The 24,605-nt window shown below is 57.1% G+C and overlaps 1 protein-coding gene across 4 annotated transcripts; it reads left to right on the forward strand.

Annotated features, from left to right (window-relative positions):
* The first annotated feature begins 57 nt into the window (after positions 1–57).
* COL8A2 (collagen type VIII alpha 2 chain) lies at positions 58–24,452 on the forward strand. 4 transcript variants are annotated; one of them, XM_027537835.1, is made up of 4 exons: positions 58–201; positions 8,155–8,199; positions 19,495–19,706; positions 20,307–24,452. In XM_027537835.1, exons 3-4 carry the CDS (start codon positions 19,511–19,513, stop codon positions 22,223–22,225), a joined length of 2,115 nt encoding a protein of 704 aa, XP_027393636.1. In that variant the 5' UTR covers positions 58–201; positions 8,155–8,199; positions 19,495–19,510; the 3' UTR covers positions 22,226–24,452. The 4 variants fall into 4 exon arrangements, with proteins under 4 accessions (XP_027393636.1, XP_027393637.1, XP_027393639.1 ...); XM_027537836.1 differs by lacking the exon at positions 8,155–8,199 and having other exon boundaries at positions 74–201; XM_027537838.1 differs by lacking the exons at positions 58–201; positions 8,155–8,199 and adding an exon at positions 2,502–2,629.
* Positions 24,453–24,605: the final 153 nt, after the last annotated feature.

Here is a 24,605-nt window from a genome sequence, read left to right on the forward strand (position 1 = left end):
AGGAGGCCCCGCCCCGCCGCGCCCCTCCCGCCGCCCCGGCCCCCCCGCGCCGCCCGCCCACTCCGGCAGCCGCGAGGGGCGGCCGGCAGAGCGACGCGGAGCCCCGCCGGCGCGGACCCCGACGACGCCCCTGCCTGGAGCCCGCGCGCCCCGGGCCGCCCTCGAGGGCCAGGAACGGCGCCCGGCGGCCAACCCCTGCAGGTAAGCGGGAGGAGGCGGCGCGGCTGCCGGGCTTGGGGGCTCCGAGGGCAAGACCCGGCCTACGCTTCTCCCGAAACCGTCGGGGACACCTGGGCCGGCGCCTAGGACTCCGGGGTGAGGACGGGATGGGGGATTCGGCCCGGGGGTCGGCGCTGGCACGAGGGAGCCCCTCCTCCCTTCCTTCCCAGCTTCAGACAGGCCCAGGGTGGAATCCCTGGCCATGTGGCTCGGAGCAGTCATTTCACCTCCGGGAGTCTCCCTTCCCACCTGTGAAATGGGATGACAACGCTTCCATCTCAGGGTCAGGAGGGAGCAGGGGCCTTAGAGTCCCCCCGAACCCCTTGTAGACCTCAGGCTCTCCTCTCCCCATCTCTCTGCTGGTTCTAGTTAGCTGGCCACCTCCCGGTTTCCCGTTTTTTTTTTTTTTTTTTCTGCTTCTGCCCCCAAGTCCCTCCTATTCGGGGTGTCCTAACAGCATCCCCCAAACCGAGACTGGGGTTTTGAAGGCTGTCTCTGCCAGAGGCTCCACACCTTGCTGCAGCTCAGGTTTGAGACCTGCGGAGGGGTGAGGGGGGCTGGTGCCTGACTCAGAGGAGCTGGGATCTGGGGGCCCCAGAACTGCCTCCCCAGTGTCTGTCCTGGGGCTGGAGACATAGTGACCATAGGATTCCCCTGGGGTTGGTGGGGGGCCGTGGGGAGACACTGTTCAGCCAGAGGAGCCTGGGAGTCATAAGCTTTGAAGGGCAGACCCTCGGAGTTTGCTTGTTGTGTGTGTGCAGTGTGTGAGCCTGTCAGTGTGTGCCTTTGTGGGGTGTGAGGGGGACAGCGAGTGTCTGTCGGTGTGTCATTCGTGTGTGTCAATCAGTGTGTGCTTACGTGAGGTCCTCGGTGTGTGTGAGAACGTGCTAGGCTTTTGACACAGAAATACCACTGACCTCCCTCAGGGGACCCTGGCAACCCGGAAGCCCTTCCTCCTGTTTGCCATCAGCGTCTCTTGCTAAGATCTGTGCGCTTGTCTGATGGTAGGGTTCACCTCCTCCTTGGAGCGCCCTTAGTGAAGGCAACCTCCCAGGGAGCTGCCTTGGGTGTCTGGAAGACCTGGGGGCGCTGGAGGGTTAGGGAGTCTGGGGTTCCTCTCAGGGGACTGACGCTCACTGCCCTGAGCAGATGGGGAGCCCTCCGGGAGCCCACTTAGACCTCAGAAGCGGAGATGCAGAGGGCAGCAACTCTGCGCGGGGAGTTGGTGGTCTCGGTCAGTGCATAGCCGTCCCCACTGGCCCCTTGCTGGGTTGGTGAATGCAGACAGGCCCTCGGGCGTGCAATTACCCCAAAACAGTAACGAGGACACACCACAGACATACTCGCAGAGTCATGCACAGCTGCATAGCTACACTCCCTCCCATTGACAGTCACACACAATCACACACCAGAACATGCTCTACTGAAACATACACCACGACAGACGCTGCAACAACAGACAGGGCATGTGCACGCATGCACATACGCACGCCCACACGGACTCCTGCAGACACATGGCAGGCCCCACATGGCCCAGCCAGACGCACTCAGACAGGACAGCACACATGCGCGCGCACACACACACAGACACACGCTTTCTCAGTAGGGTCTCTCTCTCCAGTTTCACTCTATCACAGTGAAAATGAGTTTCCGCTTATTCTCTGGCTCAGAGGAAGAGGAGAGAAAAGTGGAGGTGAATATATCTCCTAGCAAGAAGGGGCAGGCAGATAGCCAAGAGGGCTGTCAGCCTAAGCACCCCACCTCCTCCCCTGCTCCGGGTCTGAGCCAGACTGAAGGCTGGTTGCCCTACTGGGTCCCCTAGCCCACCCCAGGCCCCCCAGTGGCAGGCATGGGGCTCCCCTTGTAGGAGAGTGGGGCCTCAGATGAACCAGTCCCATCTGTGGCCTCAGGCACTTACAGAGGCGCAGCAGCCTCTCATATGGGGTGCAGCTGTGTCTCAGGGTGCCCACTGAGGTACATGGGGGGAGGCACCTTGTAAGCCGAAGTGTGTGTGGAGGGGCCATCAGGAGAGGCAGCGAAGAGGTAACTCTAGCTGGGGCTTTCAGGGAGAAGAACTTTGACAGGTGCAGAGGGAGGAAAGGGTAAATGAGGACATTCCAGTCAGAAGGAACAGCATAGGCCAAGGTGTGGAGGTGGGAAGCTGCAGAGTTCTCTCAGGGGGTGGTGAGTACTTGCCGGCTCGGCTCACAACTCACGGTTCACACAGTGGGGGAGTGAGGTGGAGGGACTGACAGCTACTTTGAGGTCAGATTTCCTAGGACCTTGTTCAGAGAAAGGGTGTGAGCTGCAGAGTGGTGCAAATTGGGGATCACGCTGGTTGCTCTGGGGGGCAAGGAGGCCACTTAGGAGGCTGGACAAGAGTTTGAGGAGGAAGATGATAGAGGCTGAGGTGAGTGGTTGCCATGGGGATAAGAGGAAGGTACAGATGGAGAGGAATAAGGAGAGAGACTGGACAAGCCTCAGTGATGCTTGACTGTGGGGGTGAGGAGAGGGTGGGCCAGGAACCGTGCTCTGAATGGCTGTGGTCTGACCCCAGAGGAGGCAGATCAAGGGGAGATGTGGGTTTGAAGCCCAGGGTCTGGTATGCTTAGGTGCAGGGGCCTGACTGTTGAGTATGGCCATGAGTCTGGGGGCTAGTTAGTGTCTGTGAGGCCTGAGTATGTATGTATAGAAGCCTAAGTGGGTGTGTGGGGCCATGTGTGTGCACAAGTGTGCCCAGATATCAGCTAGGGAAGTCCTGGTCCCAGAAAGGGCATTTCAGGCCTGCTATGTTATGTGGGCATTTCCAGGGTGGTGGGATGTGGACAGCGGGTCTTAAGTGAAAGCAGCATGTGCAGTGAGGGGAAGAGCTGATCTTGGGACTCAGATGGGGTTACTTTCCATGTGACTCTGAGTAAGGGTCTTCCCATTTCTATGCTTCAGTTTCCTCATCTATAAAATGGGAACGCTAATGCTGGTCTCCAGGGTCCTTTTGCCTGCAGAGAGGTGAGGAGTAATCCCAGGTCACACATAATCAGGGTGCAGAGCCAAGAACTTTCACCCAGACTTCTGATCAGAGTCTGTTCCACCCCTCTGGTTGGATCCTGGGAAGGGATGAGGGAGGGCCTGGCCCTCCTTCCATTCAGATTCTTGGAAAGTTTTGAACTGAGAGGTGACTGTCCCCATGCAGGCTGAGATTTCTGGCTCTTAGAGGGTAGAAGAAGTGGGTGGCAGAGGGTTACTGCCTCCTGGAGAGAGCCATGCCAGCACTGCTGGCTCATCTCCTGGACGGGATTACAGAGACTCAGAGAGGAACTCGCCTAGGGTCACACAGCAGCCAGTGGAGGAACTGAGCCCCGAGGATGGGACCCTGGGCGCCGGCTTCCCTTCCCTGCAGAGGCTGTGCTCCTCTCACAGGGGCCATCCGGAACCTAGGATGGAGGGGACCTTGTCATCAGAGGTTCTCTAACTTCAATTCTTTCTGTCCCCTTGGGGGAGAGTAACAATAAGAGTTTACTGGGCAGCCACGATGCACCAGGACCTGTGTTTGCATATCTCATGTAGTCCTTATTACTCTGCTGCAAGGCAAAGGGCGGTAGCCCATTTAACAGAGGGAGAAGTGGAGGGCTCAGAGAGGCCCGTAACCTGGCCAAGCGCCCCTCTTCGGAGTGTCAAACTGGGATTTGCTCCTAGGTCCATAAGGATGTACAGCTCATGTTCCTCCCTCGCTGACCTCCCGGGTTCCTGCCCTCTCCAGGGCTCGGTTTGTGGGGGAAGGGAATGGAAACTTAATTATTTCTCATCTGTCCACCGTGTGCCAGGCACTGTCATACACAAGGTACTTTTTTGAGGGACAGGGAACGTGGGGAGCAGTAATCATGAGAAAGTCAGGCTGGAAGCGCGGCTACGACTGTGAGGGCTGGCATGGTGTTTTCTGATATCTTAGGATGCTCTGTGGACCTGGTAGGCCCCGTCAGGGCAGGTGGTTTCTGGGAGGAAGGGGTCCCGGCCTCGGGTCTCAATTCTGCCATGGCAGTGAGCTTCCCCCTGGGTCTCCATAAGCCCATCCATGAGATGGGCCAGTAATGCCTCCTCGGATCTCCTTGGAGCCTGTGATGAGGAGCAGTGTTGCTTGTGTGTGGGGAGGGGTCCTTTCTCTTCTCCCGAAAGGCCCCAGGAAGCCGACTCTCCGGTCCCCAGCCCCCTGCAGCGTCCACTGTCCTCGCTAACCAGGATCTCTCTCCCGTCTAGCCTGCTTCCCTCCCACCGCGGCGGCTGCTGGCCGCCACTCAGCTCTGCGTGGGCCCTCCAGGCCACGCTCCCTCTGACAGGCGACCACGGCTCAGCTCGTGGCAAACATTCTTTTCATAGTTCCCGGAGCACAGCAAATCCGGCTGCTTAGCCAGGAATGCACAGCCCCCTCCTGCAGCGGCGGCAGGGGCTTGGGCAGCGGAGCCCCTGGGGGTCAGGCAGGAGGGGCTGAGGGGCTGTGGAGGACCCCCCCACCCCCGCCCCAAACCCAACACACGCACGCACGCACGCACGCACGCACGCACGCTGGCCCTCAGCTCCAGGGACCCGCGAGGCTGCCCTCATCATCTGTGAACTCACTGGGCTTGGGTCCCAATTCTGGCATCATTCACCACGGGCTGGCTGGCAGACCTGGGCGAGTGACTTGTCTCTGAGCCTCCGGTTCTTCATCTGTAAAATAGGGTTTCTAATTTAATCTCACACAGGGCTTTGGGGGAGGCCAATCATGGCGATGGAGACGATGATAATTGCAAACGTATATCGAATGTTCCCTTAATGCCCAGCGCTGGTGGAAGTCGGCTACTTGAAATGACCGCCCTTCATCCGCTCCAGTGCTCGGCGAAGTAGGAATTGCTCCCACGTTCCTGATGAAGAAGCTGAGGCACACATGAATGAGGTCACTGCTAGTAAGAGGCAGGGCTGAGAGAGGAATGTGAGCAGCTGGGCTCCAGAGCGGTTCATACCCTGTCATGATTTTTTAAGCAGGACTCTTAGCGGAGTGCCAGCTCCCGGTAAGGGCTCAGAAAACAGAGACTTCTTCCATGAGCCCTGCTCTGGGAGGAGTCAACTCTTCGCCTCCTGGCCATCAATCCACACCTCTGTTTGGAAAGTTGGGATGGGGAAGCGGGCCTGGGGCCCTGGCCAGTGTCCTTAGGGAGCCTGAGCTCTCAGAAGATGGTGGGGGACAAGGAGGTGCAGACTGTCCCACCCACCTCTGGTCTGGGATTTAGCTGGAGGCAGGCACTGTGCAAGGAGGCGATGTCGCCAGGGGAGGGGCTCAGGAGATTAGGGAAGGCAGCTGAGAGCGCAGGTTAAGAACAGAGTCCCATTGAAGCGGGCTCAGGCCCTGCCCTGGCACACCCGCCCGCCCCACCTTCCTACTTAGTAGGACTGAGGAGCCTTGGTCAGTTGGAGTGGGCTCCTGAGGCCCGGGATAGGAGCGGCCCACTCTGTTGCCAGCCTTGCTGGTCTCTCTTGCCGTCTGGGTCGAGGCAGCACAGATGAGGGTGGAGAAGTGGGGAGCATTACCGTGGCGGCAGTCTCCAGGAAGCCCAAGTGAACCGGGTTTTGGCCATTTGAGGGCTGGCAAGCCCCAAGGTTCAGATCCTAGCCCTGGTGCTTCACCATGGAGAATGGATGTCACCTCTCTGGGCCTCAACCCTCCTCCTCAAAAAAGCAATAGAATTCCCGCCTTACAGGGTTACAGGAGAGCATGATAAAAACGCCTGGAACATGCCTAGTGCTACGTCTGGTGCATAAAGTATGCTTGGGATTTTTTTTTTTTTTTTGCCACACTGTGCATTTCGTGGGATCTTAGTTCCCTGACCGCGGATCGAACCCATGGCACAGCAATGGAAACACAGAGTCCTAAATAATGGACTGACAGGGAATTCCTTATACTTGGGATTTCTAGAGACCATTATTCTTAAGGGCTAATGTGTGAAGGGCATGGAGAGCCAGCTTTAAGCTGTGCTTGGGGTCTCTGATGCTGCTGTTGTTGTGTAGTTGCTAAGTCCTGTCTGACTCTTTGTGACCCCATATCCTTCACTGTCTCCAGAGTCTGCTTAAATTCATGTCATCGGTGATGCTGTCTAACCTTCTTATCCTCTGCCACCCCTTCTCCTTTTGCCTTCAGTCTTTCCCAGTATCAGTCTTTGATTCTGATATTCAAGGCATTTCTCAGGCTGACCTCATCCAGTTCTCATCTCAAACCATCTGTATTTAGAGAGGTCAGGAGCCCAAGCTTTGGCACCAACAGCCTAGGCTTTACCCATCATGAGCTGTGTGACCTTTGACCAATTACTTAACCTCTCTGTCCCTTGGTTTCCCACTCTGTAAAAAGGAAAGACAAAGAACATATACTTCATTGGGTTGGTCTGAGGACTACATGAGACAGTTCACGAGCAGAGAGCCTGGCACACAGTAGGTGCATAATAAGTGTCAGCTATGATTAGTTAGTTCATTTATTTATTTCAATTATGTTTACAACGTTCATGCCTCCATACCCTCACACATGCTGCTACTTTAGCCTGGACTGATTACCTCTCCCCACCACCACCCAGTTAAATCTGTGTTCATCTTTCAAAAGCCCAGATCCAATATAAGTCACTTCCTCTTCCTGAGCCTCACAGTGAGGGTGGGGACTGGGGCCAGAGAAGCCAGGGTCAAGCTGGGCAGTGAGAACCTTCCACCCACGCTCCGTCAGCTAGGCTGGGCCCTCAGAGAGAGCAGCCTCATGACCCACCTCTGGGGTCACGGTGTCAGAGTGGCATGGATGGGGGCAGGGCTCAGCTGAGCTGCAGAGAGGGCCTAGGAGCTGCTGGCTCCGGCAGCTGGCTGCTTGTGCAGGGAGAGGGCTGGGATGTCAGAGTTTCCATGGGAGCGGGCAGAGGCGAGCAAGCAGCTGGGGGAGAGAGTGACGCGGCTGGCAGGCCTCCCTGCCAGGTGGGCTGGCTAGGCATCCCCTCCCCATCCACCCGGGATTCATGTCTGGGCTTGGACTGCGGCCCCAGCTCTGCTGTGTGACCTGGACTAGGGCTTACGACATCAGGTACCATGGTTGATTGAGCCAGAAATGGGGACCTGGCCATCGAGGGCTGTAACCACATCATGTCCCCTGCTGAACAACCATCCATGGCTCCCCATTGCCTCACAGAGAAACGCAAGCATAGCATTTAAGGCTCTCCACTAAATTGGCCCGGCCTTCTCAGCTCCCGCTCATCCTCTCAACCTCATGGCACTCTGGGCCTTCCCTGTGCCTGCCTAGCAGCTCCCTACTGCCTGAGATTCCTTTTCTTACTTTGCCTGCCTGTCAGACTCCTACTCACCCTTCAGGATCCAGCCCCTTCCTACATGAAGTCTTCTAGGGAAACTCAAGGGAGGGCAGTATTCCCTGCTGTGTACTCCCATGGCCCAGAGACCTTGGTCAACTGTGTGATGGCCACTTGTCTGATGCCTCGTGCTAGTTCAGGGCAGGGCAGGGCACTGAGCCTAGGAGCCAAGGCCTAGCCTTGGGTTCCGTACCCAGTAGGAGCTTCCCCAGGTAGAACCCTAGTCTATAGTAGGGACCACCCCAGCCTAGGGTCTGGCAGGGTGTAGGGACTTCTTCAGACTGGACCCTGGCACAGAGAAGGGGATTCCTCAGCCTAGGCCCTAGGACAGGAAGAATCCCAGCAGCTCAGGGCCAGGTCCCATGTGGGCATTGCTGAGTGTGCATGGAATGAATGAAGTCGGTGGCGGGGCACACATCTTGGCTCCCTGAGCAGAGACTGAGGTTGGGGGCCAGTGTTCCAGCAGGAGCTCCTGGCAAAAAGCCCATGGTAGGCCCTAGGGAGGCTGTGAGTTAGGGCAGGAGGCTTCCCCAGCTCCTGGCATCTTCCTCAGTTTCCCTCTTTCAATTCTCAGGCCTTGTCTCTGCTGGGACCTTCAGAGGCCCCTCCGACCTGAAAGGTAAGCTAGATTTGGGGGCAGGGGTTCTTCAGTATCCCAGGCTGCCTGCGGCCTATGCTTGCTGCCATCTGCCCTTGCTCCCCCCAGCTGCCGCGGAAGCCCCTCCCCGACTCAGGGTGTCCTAGCGGGCAGCCCCTCTTGCAGGTGACCTCAGATCCCTCCGGCCCAACTCGGAAGCAGCTTTTTCTCATTTGTGAACTATTTCGCCCCAGCTCCTTGGCGCGGCCGTGTTTGCTTGGCCTGCCTGGGTGCAGTGGCCTGGCCGGGCTCCCGCCGGGCCCCCTCCCTGCCCAACCCAGCCTCTCCTGTCGACACTGAAGCTGCCGCCACCGCGCAGGGAAGCCGCGAAGGCCTAGGAATCTTGGCAGGCGTGCGGAGGCAGCGGGCGGCGGGTGGCGCTCCGGAAAAGGCTGCAAATGTGAACCAGAAGGCGGTGGGGTGGGGGTGGGGTAGGGGACTGGCGGCTGAGAAGGCGGGGCCCAGCCTAGGGCCTGGGGGTGCCTGGGTCTGGTGGCCCTCCAATGTCCGGTCTCGCTCAAAAGGTCAAGGCCTCTTCTGGGAAGTGAGCAATGGCACCAGCTGAGGCCTGAGCCCCTGGCGAGGAAGGGCTGGTCCCCTGGCCACCTGCCTGAGGATACACGGCTGCCCTGGCTCCTGTCTGCTGCCCAGCTTCTTCTGGTTCATCTGCCCCCACCTGGCTGTTCCTACCTCCCTGGACACTCTGTTGCCCCCCAAGATGCTCCTCCCCAGGGTAGTAGTGGGCTGGCTAGCCTCAGAGATGAGCAGAGATTGGTGGCCTGGGAAGTGGGCCTAGTCGCCTTCAGGGAGGGAGGTCAGCCCAAGCCCCCTCCAGCAGAGAGCTGAGGACTCTGGAAGAGCCACCAAGGAAAAGGGACCCTATGAGAAGCCATCTTGCAGGCTGGCAGGAGGTTGGAGGTGGGGTTGTCAGAGGCCAGGAGTTAGAGCACCCAGGCTGCAGACTGTACTGAGCACCTACTATATGCTGAGCCCCAGCTAAGGATAAGATGGGTGTTGGGGAAGACAGGCCCTGGAGGAGGAGCTGTTCTGCCTGAGAGAGGCAGGGAAGGCTGCTTGGAGGAGGAGGCATTTAACTGGGTCTTAAATGAGGAATGACATGTTTGCCTGGAGAAAGAAAATGGTAACCCACTCCAGTATTCTTGCTTGGGAAATCCCATGGACAGAAGAGCCTGGCAGGCTACAGTCCATGGGGTTACAAGAGTCGGACATGAATTAGTGACCAAAACCACCACCACCTAGAGGAGAAAGAAAGAAAGGGCAATTCACGCAAACAGGATTGTGCAGGCAAAGGTGGGCAGTGGGTACAGGGAAACATCAAGAAGTTTGGGGTGTCTGGATTCAGGATGCTGGTGCTCCTCTCACCTCTAAACATAGGTGATTTCCCTAAAGGTGAGCCCATGGCCCTCATCCAGGCTGCAGCAACACCACCAATGAAGCCCTATTTTTATCTCCAGCCTATATCGCTCCCTCTTAAGTTTCAGACCCACAGGTTCTCTGCCTCTTAGATATAATCCATCCTAGAAGCCCCTCAGTCTTCTTTGTCCACTCAATTTGGAGTATTCCACCATCTCTTGCCTTTATGGGCATGTTGAACTCTGATCTGTCCTTAAAACCTCCTTCCAATGCTGTTTTGCAAGTTGAGGTCCCCTGTGGTCTAAGGTCCTCACTTGCAGGGGTGAGGGGTGTTGGGACTCTTGGTGGAACTGAAACTTGATTGTATAGACAAGGTGGGCAGAGGCGACACTCCTGTCCTGCCATCAGTCTGGATGATAGGGTGTTCTCCAGGCAGCCCTGTCCCAGCCTAGTCTCCTCCCTCCATCCCCCAACTCTCAGATTCCAGGTAGCTCTTTAGCTTCGAAACAGTCTTCATGCTTGCACATCTAAATTTGAGAGGTTCAGAGTCTCAGTGACCTGCAGGACAGTGAGGTCATGGGGACTGAACCCCGCAAGTCTCCACCCAGACCTTGTGGGGCTGCTCAGGGATCATCTAGGGAGGTCAGCCCCAGACCTGACGTTAGCATTAAGGCCACAAATGCTCGCCTTCTGGAGGCTCCCATCAAGTGACCAGCAGCTAGAGATTTCAGAGCCTGGAACTCTAACAGGATCTGGGTATAAGGCACGAAAGAGCAGAGGAAGACAAACAGGGTGGGCAAATGGGATGGTGACAGAGACAGGAGAGAGACCTACCAGGAGATGCCTCAGATACACAGGAAGATGAGGATCTGGATTCAGAGACACAGACGTGGCGGAAGGGTCACAGGTGGGCATGTCAATCACCCACATGGTTCCCACAACAAGCTGGTTCCCAAACATGACTCTTAGACCTGGAGTGTGTCTCCTTACCAGCTGTGGTCTCATGGGTTTGCCAACCTCACTATGATCTTGCCATCCTCTCTGCTTTCTTTATCCGCATTACCACTGAGTCTAAAGTACAGTCAGCCCTCTGTATCTGCACGTTCCACGTCCATTCTCAAATCTGGCCAACTGTGAATCAAAAATACTTGAAAGCCAATTCCCAAAATTTCCAAAAAGCAAAATTTAAGTTTACCTTGTGTCCCAGCAACTACTTACATAGCATTTACATTGTATTCGGTATTATAAATGGTTTAAAGTATATGTGAGGATGTGCATAGGTTATATGCAGATACCACACCATTTTATATAAAAGACTCGAGCATTCATAGATTGTGGTATCCACGGGGGGTCTTGGAACCAATCACCCGTGGATGCAGAGGGACGACTATATACCTTCTCCAGTAAGCCACATGAACTGCAGAATAACATGGGATTTATCACTTTGGTACTAGGGAGTCATTGGAGAATCCAGAGCGGGGAGGGCCATGGCAGAGCTGTGCCAAAGTGTGGTTCACATACAGGCAGCATTAGCATCACCTGGGCGGTTGTTAGAGCTGCAGATGCTGGGCCCTGCTCCACAACTGAATCAGGATCCCTGAGGGTATGGGCTAGGAGCCTGTGTTTTTAAAATCGTGTGATGCACACTAAAGTTTGAGAAGCACTGTTGGAGTATCTATAGGATGTTCTGAGGAAGACAGAGAAGCTGAGGTTGAGGGGTGGGAGAGAACAGTTTTGATAATCCAGGTGAGGATCTGGCAATTTAACAAACCTTTACTAAATGGCTGGAATGTGCCCGGCTCTGGGCTGTGTGTTGGGAGAATACAAGGTCTGTATTAGGACAGAGAGAATGGGGGAGGAGGGGAAGGAAGAGAAGTGAGAGAAACAGAGGAGACAGTCTGCAAGATTGGATTGGGGGTTTGGGGGCGAAGGAACAGGGCTGTCATGTACAGTTGTGCAGGTCGGTTACTGTTCAAGGACGCTGCAGAAAGTCAATGAGGAAAGCCCGAGTTGGCTGGACAGAAGTTGGCCTTTCCTACTTGTGCTAAGGCAGTGTATAGGCTAGAGAGATTCCACGTAAGGAAGGAAGGGTCAGAAGTGTCAGGAGTGATGTCCTAATTTCTGGCCTGGGCACCAGGGAGTTGGGAAGAAGCATGTAATAGGGGAGAAGATAATGACAGCAGTTTGGGTGGAGGTATCTGAGGGACAGCCAGGAGAAAATACTTGGCTCATAGTTGAACTCAAGAGTCTGGGGCTCAGGGGAGTGGTAGCTGGAAACAGACATGGGAGTCCCTGGTGCTGGGATTGGAACTGTGGGAGCTGGGGAGAGCTAGAAACTGTAGGAGAAACATCCAGAGAGAAGAGAAGAGGTCTGAGCCAGCTCCTTGGGGTCAAGCCTGGGTCTGCAAAGTGGGCAGAGGGAAGGAGCAGAGAAGAATCTGAGGAGGAGCCTTTCCAGGAAGGAGGAAAGCAGGGTCACAAGGCAGGAGGCAGTGCTGGTGAGAAGGAAGCACACGAGGTGAGAGGGTGAGGGGTAGAGAGAGTTCTTTCAAGAAGCTTGGCTGAGAAGGGCTGGAGAAAGATGAGGCTGGCCTGGGGCAGGGGAGAGGCCTGTATAGACTGGGATGCAGAGGCTGGGACTGGGGGAGGCACCCACAGACAGTGAGCCCCCCAACCCAGCCCTGAGGAAGAGGTGTGGAGGGGCTGGGGGGACCTTGAGTAGGAGACAGGACCCCTTTCATCTGAGACTCAGGAAAGGGGGATGGGAAAGGGTTCCTGATTTCTGCAAGCTGGGAGAGAGGTGGGGGATGGGGGGCTCAGGAACCCTGGAGAAGTGTGGAGTCGTGGCGGGGGGTGGGGTGGGTGGGCATCATGCCCAGTGGGTGAGGAGGGCAGTTCCTCTGCTTCTTTCCAAGATCCATAACTCCGTCCTTGGCCTGAGCAGGCTGTGTGACCCCTAGTCAGCAGCATCTCAGGAGCAGTCAGAGAAAAGGCTGAGAAGCCCAGATAATTGACTTTTAGGGAATTTCACAAGGTCCTGGCCTTTGGCAGCAAGTCACCTGAGGTTTTCAAAGGTTGGCGGAGATGTTGCTTTGCAGCAGGAGGCACTAAGGTTAGACTGAAGGGAGGACTCTCTGGCCATCAGGGTAGCAGAACAGGGCAGCATGAAGGGGCCGATGGCTTAGACCATGTCAGTTAACCCTTTCACAAATGAAGACACTGAGGTTCAGAGAGGTTAAGTTACTTGCCTGAGACCACACAGCTGGAAAGTAGCTGTGCTGAAATGAGAGTTCAGGGGCAGTCAGAATGTAAAGGGCCTTAGGGCCCCCCACCCCGCCCAGGGCTGGGCCCCTGATAGGGAGAGCCTGATGCTGCTCACCTGTTGAAGTGGTAGAGACTGGGCTTAGAGAGAGAGAAAGAGGGACCGAGAGACATGGGTCAGGGCCAGAGACCCAGGAAGAGAACAGAGCGCGGCCGGGCCGGTGGGGAGACAGGAGCAAGCGGGGCAGCCGATCCCGCAGAAATGTCTCCACAACAGGAAGCGTCTCATAACATACCTGTGGTTTGGCCAGGCCCCGGGGCTGCCTGAGCTTCCCGCGGCTCCCTCAGCTGCAGCCGCCCTTCTGGGGTAGGGGGCTTGGAGCAGCAGGAGCCTGCGCAGAGCTGCGTTCCATCCACCCACGGGGGCGAAGGGAGGCGGGGGTCGGCCAGGGCCGCACTGGCCACACCCCTGCACGCTCCGCCGGGAACCTGCGCCCCGCGCTCAGGCCCCCCTTTGCATCGCGACCTCTGAGAGCTCACGTGTGCAGTGGGATGGGGAGGGGGCAGGCCCTTAAATTCCACAAGATCACCTGCCCCCCACCCCCACCCCCAGGCTGCTGATCGTCTCTGGGACGGGACCCTTGGAGAGAGGACTGGTGGGAGGGGTCACATTGCTAAGGCCCCTCTGCTCCTGAAGCCCTGTCCAGGGAGAGAAGGGTCTGTATTCATGCCGCTTCTTCCTGCTGGGGTCTATTCCCTTTTCCCCTCTCGTTGGTCTGAAGGACCCTGGAACCCTACCCGCTCCCAGCCAACCTCCTCTGCCGCCCCCGGAGGAGGCCCAGGCTGCCACAAAACGCTGACTTGGACAAAATGCTGTTTTACGGGGATTTGTTGAAAAGGGGGGAAATCCCCGTTAAGGACTTGCAGCTGTCCAAACACCGCGTCTACCCTGCTGCCGCCACCGCTCCATCCCCTGAATCAGCGTCTTCTTCTGCATCCCACCTCCTGCCCCTGTCAGCCCCGCCCCTTCCCGGTCGCCTCGGCTCCTGCCTTCCTTCCTAAGAGGTTACCAGAGAGGGTGACGGTCTGCCCAAGGTCACACAGCCCAGCCAGGCTTGAGCCTCAGAGCTCTCGCCAACCAGTTCCATGAGGGGAGACCAGGAGCAAGCAAGCAAGTGGATCGGCTGTTCCTCCTTGTGTGCCCCTGTTCCCCAAGCGGGCAGCTCTTAGCTGAAGTTTCTTGATCGAGGCCACGTGAATGTCCCACCTGTTTCCTTTCTAGCTGACACATAAGCCCCTCTGAGGGGCTGAAGAAGGGGCTTCCAGGGCCGTGTGACACTTATCTGTGCAAGGTCTGAGTGTTATTCGTGTGATCTTTAAATCTGACAGCAAATTGAGTTCATCATCCATTAATCTCTGTGCCAGCCAAGTCCTGGGCTGGGCATGGAGGGGAGGGGAGGAGCGGGGAGAGAAGAGAAACGCCAAAGAGGGAGACGAAGCTGTGAGGGGGCCCTACGGGTGTCAGTGGGGCCCAGGGAGGCATCCAGTAGGCTTCCCGGCGTCTAAGAATGAGGAGGAGCAGGAGGTGGGGACGCAGTAGGGGGAACCGAGGGAAGGAACACGTGCAGCGGCCAGAAAGCCTGGGGAGCCTGCGGCAGGGGCAGGCGGGGTTGGGGGCGGCGAGAAAGGGATGACCGTGAACAGGAGGCAGGGGCGCCCAGGCACCCTCGGCTCTGCTGGTGGCTGGCATGGGGGGCAGTCCCTCCCACCTGGGCAGCCATGTGGCACCATGCCGGGGCCATCGTTTTGCAGCCCCCTTCTCCTGTGATATGTACACTTCCACTCCCAGTTCCTCTCTCCCCCCGCCCCCCGCCGCCACCCCCAGCCTGGACTGGCATGGCCGCCTCCCCTTTAAGAGCTGGAGTAAGTTTTCCCTCCTCAAACCCACAGGCAGCTTGGAGTTGGAAAAGAGCTTCCCTTTCTCAGTCTGTTTGCCTCTGTCTAGCTTGTGCTCTCTGGCACGTTCTCCCTGGAGGCAGTCTGTCCCAGCGGTTAAGAGCTCAGGTTCTTAACAGACTTCCGCTCAGACCCTGGCTGCCAGGGGGCGGCGCCTCACTCCCGCTTGTCTCCAGCTTCAGACGCCTCGTCTATAGGAAGAGGAGGCACCATAGCTCCTCTTTCCCGGGGATCCGGTGGGAATTACATCAATCGCGAACTGTGACGCAGCACTTAGGCGGTGCCCCAGAGAAGGTGTGAGCTGTCATTCTCACTCAGACACGCCTCGCTCCAGAGGAAACACCTGCTCCGGGGTCCCACCCCACCTCCGTGGAGCAGGAGGTGCCAGGATGGGGCAAGTTCAGGGAGCCACGGGGACGTAGGGCGGGGATGCTTCCTGGAGACCCGCCTTGCCAAGGAGGAGTGAGAAGTGGGGAGCTGGCAGGGGGCCCTGCTTGGGCTCCTGCCTGAACTGGGGGGGCCCTTCCTCTGATGCCCTGTGCCCCTCTACAGTTCTCTCCATCGCAGACACCCTCCCAGCTGAGCCTCCATCAGCCCCCGCCTCCGTGAGGCCTCACCCAGCACGGGAAGAGGACCAAGGCTCCCCAGTAGTAGTAACAGTAGTAATAGTAGCAGTGTTAGTCGCTCAGTCGTGTCTGGCTCTTTGAGACCCCATGGACTATAGCTCTCCAGGCTTCTCTGTCCATGAGATTCACCAGGCAAGAATACTGGAGTGGGTTGCCATTCCCTTCTCCAGAGCATCTTTCTGACCCAGGGATCGAACCCAGCTCTCCTGCATTGTAGGCAGATCCTTTACCTTATGAGCTACAGGGAAGTCCTCCCTGGAGCCAGGGCTGTCTTGAGTCCTCCTGTGGGGGTGCCGTGATTTCGCCCTCTGGCCCATTCAGACCAGAACTGCTCACTCCCCTCCTCCTGCTTCCTACTGCAAGGTCTGCCCCTCTGCCCAACCCCCTGCTCCCCTTCCAGGCAGAACATTCTAGCTCTGTGATATATGAGGATCCCGCTTTCCCCCAGCTCAGGTGGCCAGGGCAGGAGGGTCTTTATCCCGCTCTCAAGAGGCCTCATGGTACGGTGGTTAGCGGCTGGGGCTTAAGAGTCAGACTGCCTGGGTTTAGGCTCTGACCGCACTCCAGGTGCCTCACCTGTAAAACAGGGCCGATGAACCTTGCAGGGCTGAATGTGGATAGAAAGTCAAACTTTGGGGCAGTGCCTGGCCAGAGCCTCGTCAGCAGTTAACTGAGGGCCAGGCCTACACAATAGGAGGCCTAGAACCAGTCATGGTGCAGACAGAGCAGGTGGCCTGCATTGAGGGCAGGTGTTCTGGGCAAGATTCTTAGTCTAAGCTTCCGTTTCTATATCTATAAAATAGGGGACAGTAATTGTATGAGCTGGTCGGAGGTCATTGAGAGGGTTAGTGATGTGAAACCAGGGAGCCCTTAGGTGGCAGGTGTTAATATTACGCTTGGGCTCAGGGAGGCTGAAGACCTGCCCAAGGTGACAGGGAGGTTGATGGCAGAGCTGGGTTGGCAGCTTCACCATCCTGCCCCAAAGCCCCACGTTCATTCCTGCAAAGCCCACATGATACTGAGTTTGGAAGAATACTGCATTGCAGCTCCAGACAGCCCCAGGTGTATCCCTGGATGTGCACAGCCCACTGCCACACCTTCCTGCAGCCACACACAGGTGTGGAGAGCCCCTGGGTGGAGTGAGAGGAGCCCAGAGCAGGGATGCCAGGGCAAGTGGGACCTTTCTGGGGTGTGTGAAATGTCAGGCTAGTCCCCTATGCAGATATTGATGGGTACCCGCCCTGAGGTACCAACTCTGATCATCACAGCAATCCTGAGAAGCAGGTTGTTAGCCTAGCTTGAAAAGAAAATTCTTTTTTTTTTTTTTTTGCCACATCTCCAGGCTTGCGAGATCTTAGTACCCCAAACAGGGATCAAAACTGGACCCCTAGCACTGGAAACTCAGAGTCCTAACCACTGGACCAACAGGAAATCTCCTAGCCTAGCTTTTAATTATTATTATTTTTTTTTTCCCCACACCTTGCAGCATGCAGAACTTCCCTGATCAGGGATCAAACCTGTGCCCCCTGCAGTGGAAGCACAGAATCTCACCCACTGGACACCAAGGAAGTCCTAGTCTAGTTTTTTAAAAAGAACTTAATTGAGATACAGTTCACATAGCATGCAATTGGCTTATTTAAAATATAAGAATCCAGAGTTTTTTAAGGTACTCAGAATTATGCAGCCATCATCACAATCAGTTTAGAACGTTTTCATCACCCCTAATAGAAACCGTGTGTGTCTGTTATTCACCCAGTCATGTCTGACTCTTTGCCACCCCATGGACTATTGCCTGCCAGGCTCCTCTGTCCGTGGAATTCTCCAGGCAAGAATACTGGAATGCATAGCCATTCCCTTCTCCAGGGGATCTTTCTGACCCAGGGATGGAACCTGGGACTTCTGCATTCCAGGCAAATTCTTTACTGTCTGAGCCACTGGGGTTCCCAATAGAAACCCTGTGATTAATAATCACTCCCCTTGTCTACCTGCCCCAGCCCTAGGCAACCACTCATCTAACTACTTTCTGTCTGTAAAGATTTACCTATTGCGAACGCATCCTACAAATAGAGTTATATGATTTTGTGCCTGGCTTCTTCAGTTGGTGATGTTTTCAAGATTCATCTGTATTGTGGCATTTATCAGTACTTCACCTCTTTTTGGAGAAGGCAAGGGCAACCCACTCCTGTGTTCTTGCCTGGAGAATCCCAGGGACGGGGGAGCCTGGTGGTCTGCCGTCTATGGGGTCGCACAGAGTCGGACACAACTGAAGCGACTTAGCAGCAGCAGCAGCACCTCTTTTTATTGCCGAGTAATATTCCATATCCTGAATATTCCACACCATCCATTCATCAGTTGATGTACATCTATTGTTTCTACTTTCTGGCTGTTATGAATAATGCCAATATGAACATTCATGTACACGTTTCAGTGTGGACATGTTATTCCATTTTACAGATGAGGAAACTGAGTTCACAGAGTGGACATCGCTTGCTCAGGCTCCCCTACCTGGTGAATGAAGGATTTAGGCTGGCTATCCAAATCTGGAGCCTGTTTTTCTTCCTAACTCAGTCCTTGTTCTCAGAGCTGAGCTGAATGCTGAGACAGGGCTAGGTCAGGACACTGGAGTGAGGGGTTAACTCTGTAGAGGAAGGAGTGACAGCTTCCCTGGGTCTTGAAGGACGAGTGAGGGGAAGAACACTGCAGGCAGAGGAACAGCAGGTGCAAAGGCCCGGAAATGTGAGGCTGCCTGGTGACTGGGGCAAAGGTATGGTGGAGGGGAGCAGCAGAGAAAGAGGCAATAGATGGTAGAGTTGGAGACAGAGATATTGATTCAGTGATTAGAACACCACATTGGGAACCAAGGACTTTTACAAAAATTATTGTTTATAATTTTTTTAAACTTTTCTTTTGTATTGGGGTGTGCATGTAAGTCGCTTCAGTCGTGTCCGAGTCTTTGCGGCCCTGTGGACCGTAGCCCACCAGGCTCCTCTGTCCATGGGATTCTCCCTGCAAGAATAGTGGAGTGGGTTGCCATGCCCTCCTCCAGGGGATCTTTCCGACCCAGGGGTGGAACCTGTGTCTCTTATCTCTCCTGCATTGGCAGGCAGGTACTTTACCACTAGCGCCACCTGGGAAGTACTGGGGTATAGTCGGTTAACAAAATGTGATAGTTTCACGTGAACAGCGAGGGGACTCATACATATGCATGTGAAGTGAAAGTCAGTCGTGTCCATGGAATTCTCCAGGCCAGAATACAGGAGTGGGTACCTTTCCCTTCTCCAGGGGATCTTCCCAACCCAGGGATCGAACCCAGGTCTCCAGCATTGCGGGCAGATTCTTTACTAGCTGAGCTGTAAGGGAAGCCCATACATATATGGGAAGTCATACATATATATGTAATTAATTAATGGCCTCGAGGCTTGCGGGATCTTAGTTCCCCAACCAGGGATCGAACCTGGGCCACTGGCCGTGAGAGCCTTGAGTCCTAACCACTGGATAGCCAGGGAATTCCCACAAAGGACTCGATCCAGAAGATGGTGGGGAACCCCAGAAAAGCCTGGACTTAATGTGAGGTCAGACAGACCTTAGGCAAATCCCAGTGCTGCTTCCTAGAGACCTTTGCTTTAGTTTTGTCATCTGGAAAATGCAGATGACAGTAACAATACCTCGTTAAAGTGCTGGGAGGATTAAGTGAGCTCCCATGCTGGAGAGCTTAGCCTCATGCCTGGCAGAGAGCCAGTCCAGCACGTGGTAGTGGGTGTGTAATCATCAAACAGTGTCTGGCAGGGCTGTGCCAAGGTTAGAGGTGCTCTGGAAGGGCATCTGGCTGCCAAGTGAATGGTTTGGGAGGCTGTTGTCCAGGAACCTCACCCCCACCCCTGCCTGTACAGAGAGCTATGGGCAGGGTTAGGAGAGGTTTAGTAGTAACTTCTGCAGACTCTGAGACTTTGAGAATTGCTTGTGAATAATAACTAAATTTTCATCTTTTTTGTGAGCTCCTGGGCCTGGTGCCAAACCACCCATGAGCTGGTTTGACGGCCTCTCTCCTTCCTCCCCGCAGCACGCCCGCGGACGCCATGCAGGGGGCTCTGACGCCCCTGTCTTCGCTGCCACCACCTCTGCTGCTGCTGCTGCTGCTGGGGTGCGGGCCGAGGGCGGCCGCCAGCGGTGGGGCCGCTGGGGCCGCGGGCTACCCGCCGGCGCAGTACGTGCAGCCCATGCACAAAGGCCCCGTGGGGCCGCCCTTCCGCGAGGGCAAGGGCCAGTACCTGGGTGAGCATCGCCCGCCCCGCCTCGGCCCGTCCTCACCCCCCAGCTCCCTGTCTCCTGACCTCCACCGGCTCTTCCCAGGCCCCTCACAGCCACAGCCCGTCCATCCCACCAAAGACCTTCCCATCTCCACTTGCTTCTTGATGCGGGTCCAGGGCCTCCCACCCCAAGAGCGCCCGGAAGTGGGGTGGAGCTGGCTGGCGGAGGTGGTCTTTGGGTAGGGGAGGGGCGGGAAGGTTTGTGGGGAAATAGGAAGGGTTGGCGCCGATTGGCTCTAAGGAGGGCTGCTGGTGCCACCTGGTGGCCATTCCACCACAGTTCCGCAGGAATGAGAGGCTGCTGGGGAAGGGAGGCCCAGCCTGGGTAGGTTGGGAACCAGGAGTCCTGGCTGTGGCTACCCTGCAGCTCCCAAGACCGCCACCAGACCACCCCTAAATTGCGTCTTTCATGAGAGAAGGGAGGGAGGACCAGGGTGGTCTTCATGAGCAGGTACAGAACCCTAACTTCTCAAGTTGGACCCCATGCTGGCTAGGGAGTGGGAAGATGGGTCCCCTGGCCCCACTGGCCAGGCCCCTGACTGCCTTTTTTCTTTTTCTCTCTCAGAAATGCCTCTACCACTGTTGCCGATGGACCTGAAAGGAGAGCCTGGACCCCCTGGAAAGCCTGGGCCACGGGGTCCCCCCGGCCCTCCTGGCTTCCCAGGAAAACCAGGCACCGGAAAACCTGGGCTCCACGGGCAACCTGGCCCCGCCGGCCCCCCTGGCTTCTCCCGGATGGGCAAGGCTGGTCCCCCAGGGCTCCCAGGCAAGGTTGGACCACCAGGGCAGCCGGGGCTTCGGGGGGAGCCAGGAATTCGAGGGGACCAGGGCCTCCGGGGGCCCCCAGGGCCCCCTGGCCTCCCTGGGCCCTCAGGCATTGCTGTTCCTGGAAAACCAGGCCCCCAGGGGGTTCCCGGGCCTCCAGGATTTGGGGGGGAGCCAGGACCCCAGGGAGAGCCTGGGCCCCCAGGTGATCGAGGCCTCAAAGGTGAAAATGGAGTGGGCCAGCCAGGGCTACCTGGAGCCCCAGGGCAGGGGGGTGCCCCGGGGCCCCCAGGTCTCCCAGGCCCGGCTGGTTTAGGCAAACCAGGGTTGGATGGGCTTCCTGGGGCCCCTGGAGATAAGGGTGACACTGGGCCTCCTGGGGTGCCAGGACCTAGAGGGGAGCCTGGGGCTCTGGGCCCAAAGGGGCCCCCTGGGGTGGATGGGGTGGGGGCACCAGGGTCAGCAGGGTTGCCAGGGCCACAGGGTCCACCAGGAGCCAAAGGGGAACCAGGGACCCGGGGCCCCCCTGGCCTGATAGGCCCTACTGGTTATGGGATGCCAGGCCTGCCAGGTCCCAAGGGGGACAGGGGCCCAGCTGGGGTCCCAGGGCTCTTGGGGGACAGGGGCGAGCCAGGTGAGGATGGGGAGCCAGGGGAACAGGGCCCTCAGGGCCTTGGGGGGCCCCCTGGACTTCCAGGGTCTGCAGGGCTCCCTGGCAGACGTGGGGTTCCTGGGCCTAAGGGGGAGACTGGGCCTATAGGACCCCCAGGAGTGCCTGGCATTCGGGGTGACCAAGGGCCTAGTGGCCTGGCTGGGAAACCTGGGCTCCCAGGAGAGAGGGGGCTTCCAGGGGCTCATGGACCTCCTGGACCGACTGGGCCCAAAGGTGAGCCAGGTTTCACGGGCCGCCCTGGAGGACCAGGGGCGGCAGGAGCCCTGGGGCAGAAGGGTGACTTGGGGCTCCCTGGACAGCCCGGCCTGAGGGGCCCTTCAGGAATCCCAGGACTCCAGGGTCCGGCTGGCCCTATCGGGCCCCAGGGTCTGCCAGGCCTGAAGGGCGAACCAGGCCTGCCGGGGCCCCCTGGAGAGGGGAAAGTGGGGGAACCTGGCGTGGCTGGGCCGACAGGGCCTCCCGGGGTGCCAGGTTCCCCAGGACTCACGGGCCCTCCTGGGCCTCCTGGCCCCCCCGGCCCTCCCGGAGCCCCGGGGGCCTTTGACGAGACTGGCATCGCCGGCTTGCAGCTGCCCAACGGTGGCGTGGAGGGAGCTGTGCTGGGCAAGGGGGTGAAGCCCCAGTTGGGGCTAGGGGAGCTGTCGGCCCATGCCACGCCCGCCTTCACCGCTGTGCTCACCTCGCCCTTCCCCGCCTCGGGCATGCCCGTCAAGTTTGACCGGACTCTCTACAACGGCCACAGTGGCTACAACCCGGCCACGGGCATCTTCACTTGCCCCGTGGGCGGGGTCTACTACTTCGCCTACCACGTGCATGTCAAGGGCACCAACGTGTGGGTGGCCCTCTACAAGAACAACGTGCCGGCCACGTACACCTACGACGAGTACAAGAAGGGCTACCTGGACCAGGCGTCTGGCGGGGCCGTGCTGCAGCTGCGGCCCAACGACCAGGTCTGGGTGCAGATGCCCTCAGACCAGGCCAATGGCCTCTACTCCACCGAGTACATCCACTCCTCCTTTTCGGGATTCTTGCTATGTCCCACATAACCCGTGCTGCCCTGGCCTCCTCCTCTTTAGCGGTAGAGAGACCTTCTCACTTACCAAGAACCTCCATTTAAAGAAAAAAAACCAAAGACTGAAACAGAGGCGGGCACAAAGGTGGCCGCGGCCTCAGCCTGGGGAGACTGACTTGGATTCTCTCCACGCAGGCTGAGGTTTCTTCCTGGAAGAAGCTGGCCTGAGTTCCTCTCCCCCACGTGTCTGTGCAGTGGTGGGGGTTGTGCCCCCATTCCTGCCCTGCTTGGCCCCCTGGCAGGGCCCCGGACGTTCGGCCTGGCTGGTGGAGACCCCTGCCCCCTTGAGTCCTGGGCTCTGCCGGGCGGTGAAGGAGGCTGCTTCTCAGTGAGTCAGTGGTGAGAGGGGGCTGAGCGGCCCCCTCCATTCCCCCGGGGAGACATATTCCCAAGCCCTGCCCAGCCTGCTGGCCCCCAAAGGGCACCTGCTCAAGGGATGGGGCGTGGCCTCCCTCAGTTCTTGGCTGGGGCTCCTCCAGCAGCCCTGGGACCTCCAGCTGAAGGTGATGGATCTCCCGAAGAGTTTTTGTTTCTCTCCAGGGGAAGGGAGAAGAGGGGGACCATGGTGGCCAGTGTGGACACCCTGTCAGGACTGCAACCCTAGCGGTGGGGCTGTGGATGCAGGCCTGTCCCCAGTGGGTACGGGTGCGTGACCGCTCCTCCTGGCTCCTAGGCAGTGCCGACCCCCACTCACTGCTCAGGCCGCAGCCACGGAGAACAGTGGCTTGTGAGGGGCAGGGGCGTGGGCCTGGCGCAGGATGGCCGTTCTTCACATTCATCTCCATCCCCAAGGCTGCACCCACCAGCTTTGGCTTTGCTCAGCGTGAGGGCAGCCGCCCAGGCCCCTGCGGACCGCCACAGGTGGCACGAGGCAGGGCCGGCAGTCAGTGAGCCTGAGTGTTCCTCCTCTCTCCTTTCACCTGCTGAGGGAGAGCCACTTTACTCAGACAAAACTGTAAGGGGTGCTTGCCAGCCCCACCCCCAGCAGCCCCATGGCCGAGAGCTTCCTGTTCACCCACAGAACAAGGTGCACACGAGCTCGTGGATGAAGACAGCCGCCCGCTTCTCCTTAGTGAGAGCCTGATGGCGGGTGTGCATCGACTCCAGGGGTTAATCTGCAGGGGCTTCCTCTCCTTCCACTCTCTGGTTCCAATTTCCTGTCCAAAGCAGGATTAGGGCGCAGGAGACTGAGGCCCTGAGAAGAAGGGTGCCAAGGCCCCTTTGGGATGACGTGGGTGTTACTGCCGTTTTCCCCAATCAGAGCTCCCCTCTGCAGGAAACAGGCAAGACCTCCTTCCCTTCCCTTGGCCCCTAGTTCAAGCTGAGTGGATACCGCTGAGATGAGGACCCAGCGTGGCGTGCTGCAGCTCTGGCCCTCACCCCACCTGCCCATGTTGAGGAAGGAGGTTGATCACCGACTTCTGACGTGTTAGGCTGTGGCTCCCTCAGGCCCCTGGGCTGACCTCCTCCCCACCCACAACTTCTCCAAATCAAGCAGACCCTTTGACCGCTCGTTTTAACTTTCAAAAGGAGAAAAGAAAACCCAAATCTGCCCGAGTGGCACTTCAAGAGCAGGTTGGGCTAGGGTTCCTGGTGGGTTTCTCATCCATCAGCACCATGGGAACCAAGTCTTAAATCATACCTCATGGGGCCACCTGCTCAGCATCCTTACTGAGTCTGCCATCTGACCTGTTAGGAAGGGTTCTGATGGGTGGAAAGGCGCCAGCTCCCAGTGAAGTCCAGGGCCCTGAGGGTACGGGGAGCCAAAAAAAAAAAAACAAAGGAGCTGTTTCACAGAACTGAGTTTCTGCCAAGTGTCATTCCTGAAGCCTCTGGGGAGAGGTGGGTGGTGTTTCCAAAATGTTTATGGGACTTTAGTTCCAGGTGTCCACTTAACTGACTAGCTTTGATAAACTGTGTCAGGTTTTAACAATGAAAACTACATCACCTTGTGCATTTTTGTATTCTAATTCCTCATTTTTTTTTTAAAAGATTAAGGTTTAAATGTTTTCCATTAGTAATTTCATTTCTAACCTGGTATAGGAGGCTTAGTTCCCTACATACCTATTATGTGCCCTGTGTCACAGGAGATTCGGGAAAAATGCACTTGGGAATCAAAGAAAATGGAACTTCTTTTTGAAAAGAAAAACAATGGTATTGACTGTATTGACACAATCTCAATAAAGCCTGTTGTATAAACAGCACTGTGCTGAAACTGGCCTTGATGTAGAGGTGTCTTGAGCCTCTGCTTTCATAAAGCACCTGGGGAGTTCTCTGGGACTCTTGTCCCGCACCTTCTCAAAGAGCATGCATTCCTCCCCAGCCAGGGGTTCTATCACCACCGCGTCAGAAAT

The sequence above is a fragment of the Bos indicus x Bos taurus genome, chromosome 3 (genome assembly GCF_003369695.1).
Source record: "Bos indicus x Bos taurus breed Angus x Brahman F1 hybrid chromosome 3, Bos_hybrid_MaternalHap_v2.0, whole genome shotgun sequence".
NCBI lineage: Eukaryota > Metazoa > Chordata > Mammalia > Artiodactyla > Bovidae > Bos > Bos indicus x Bos taurus.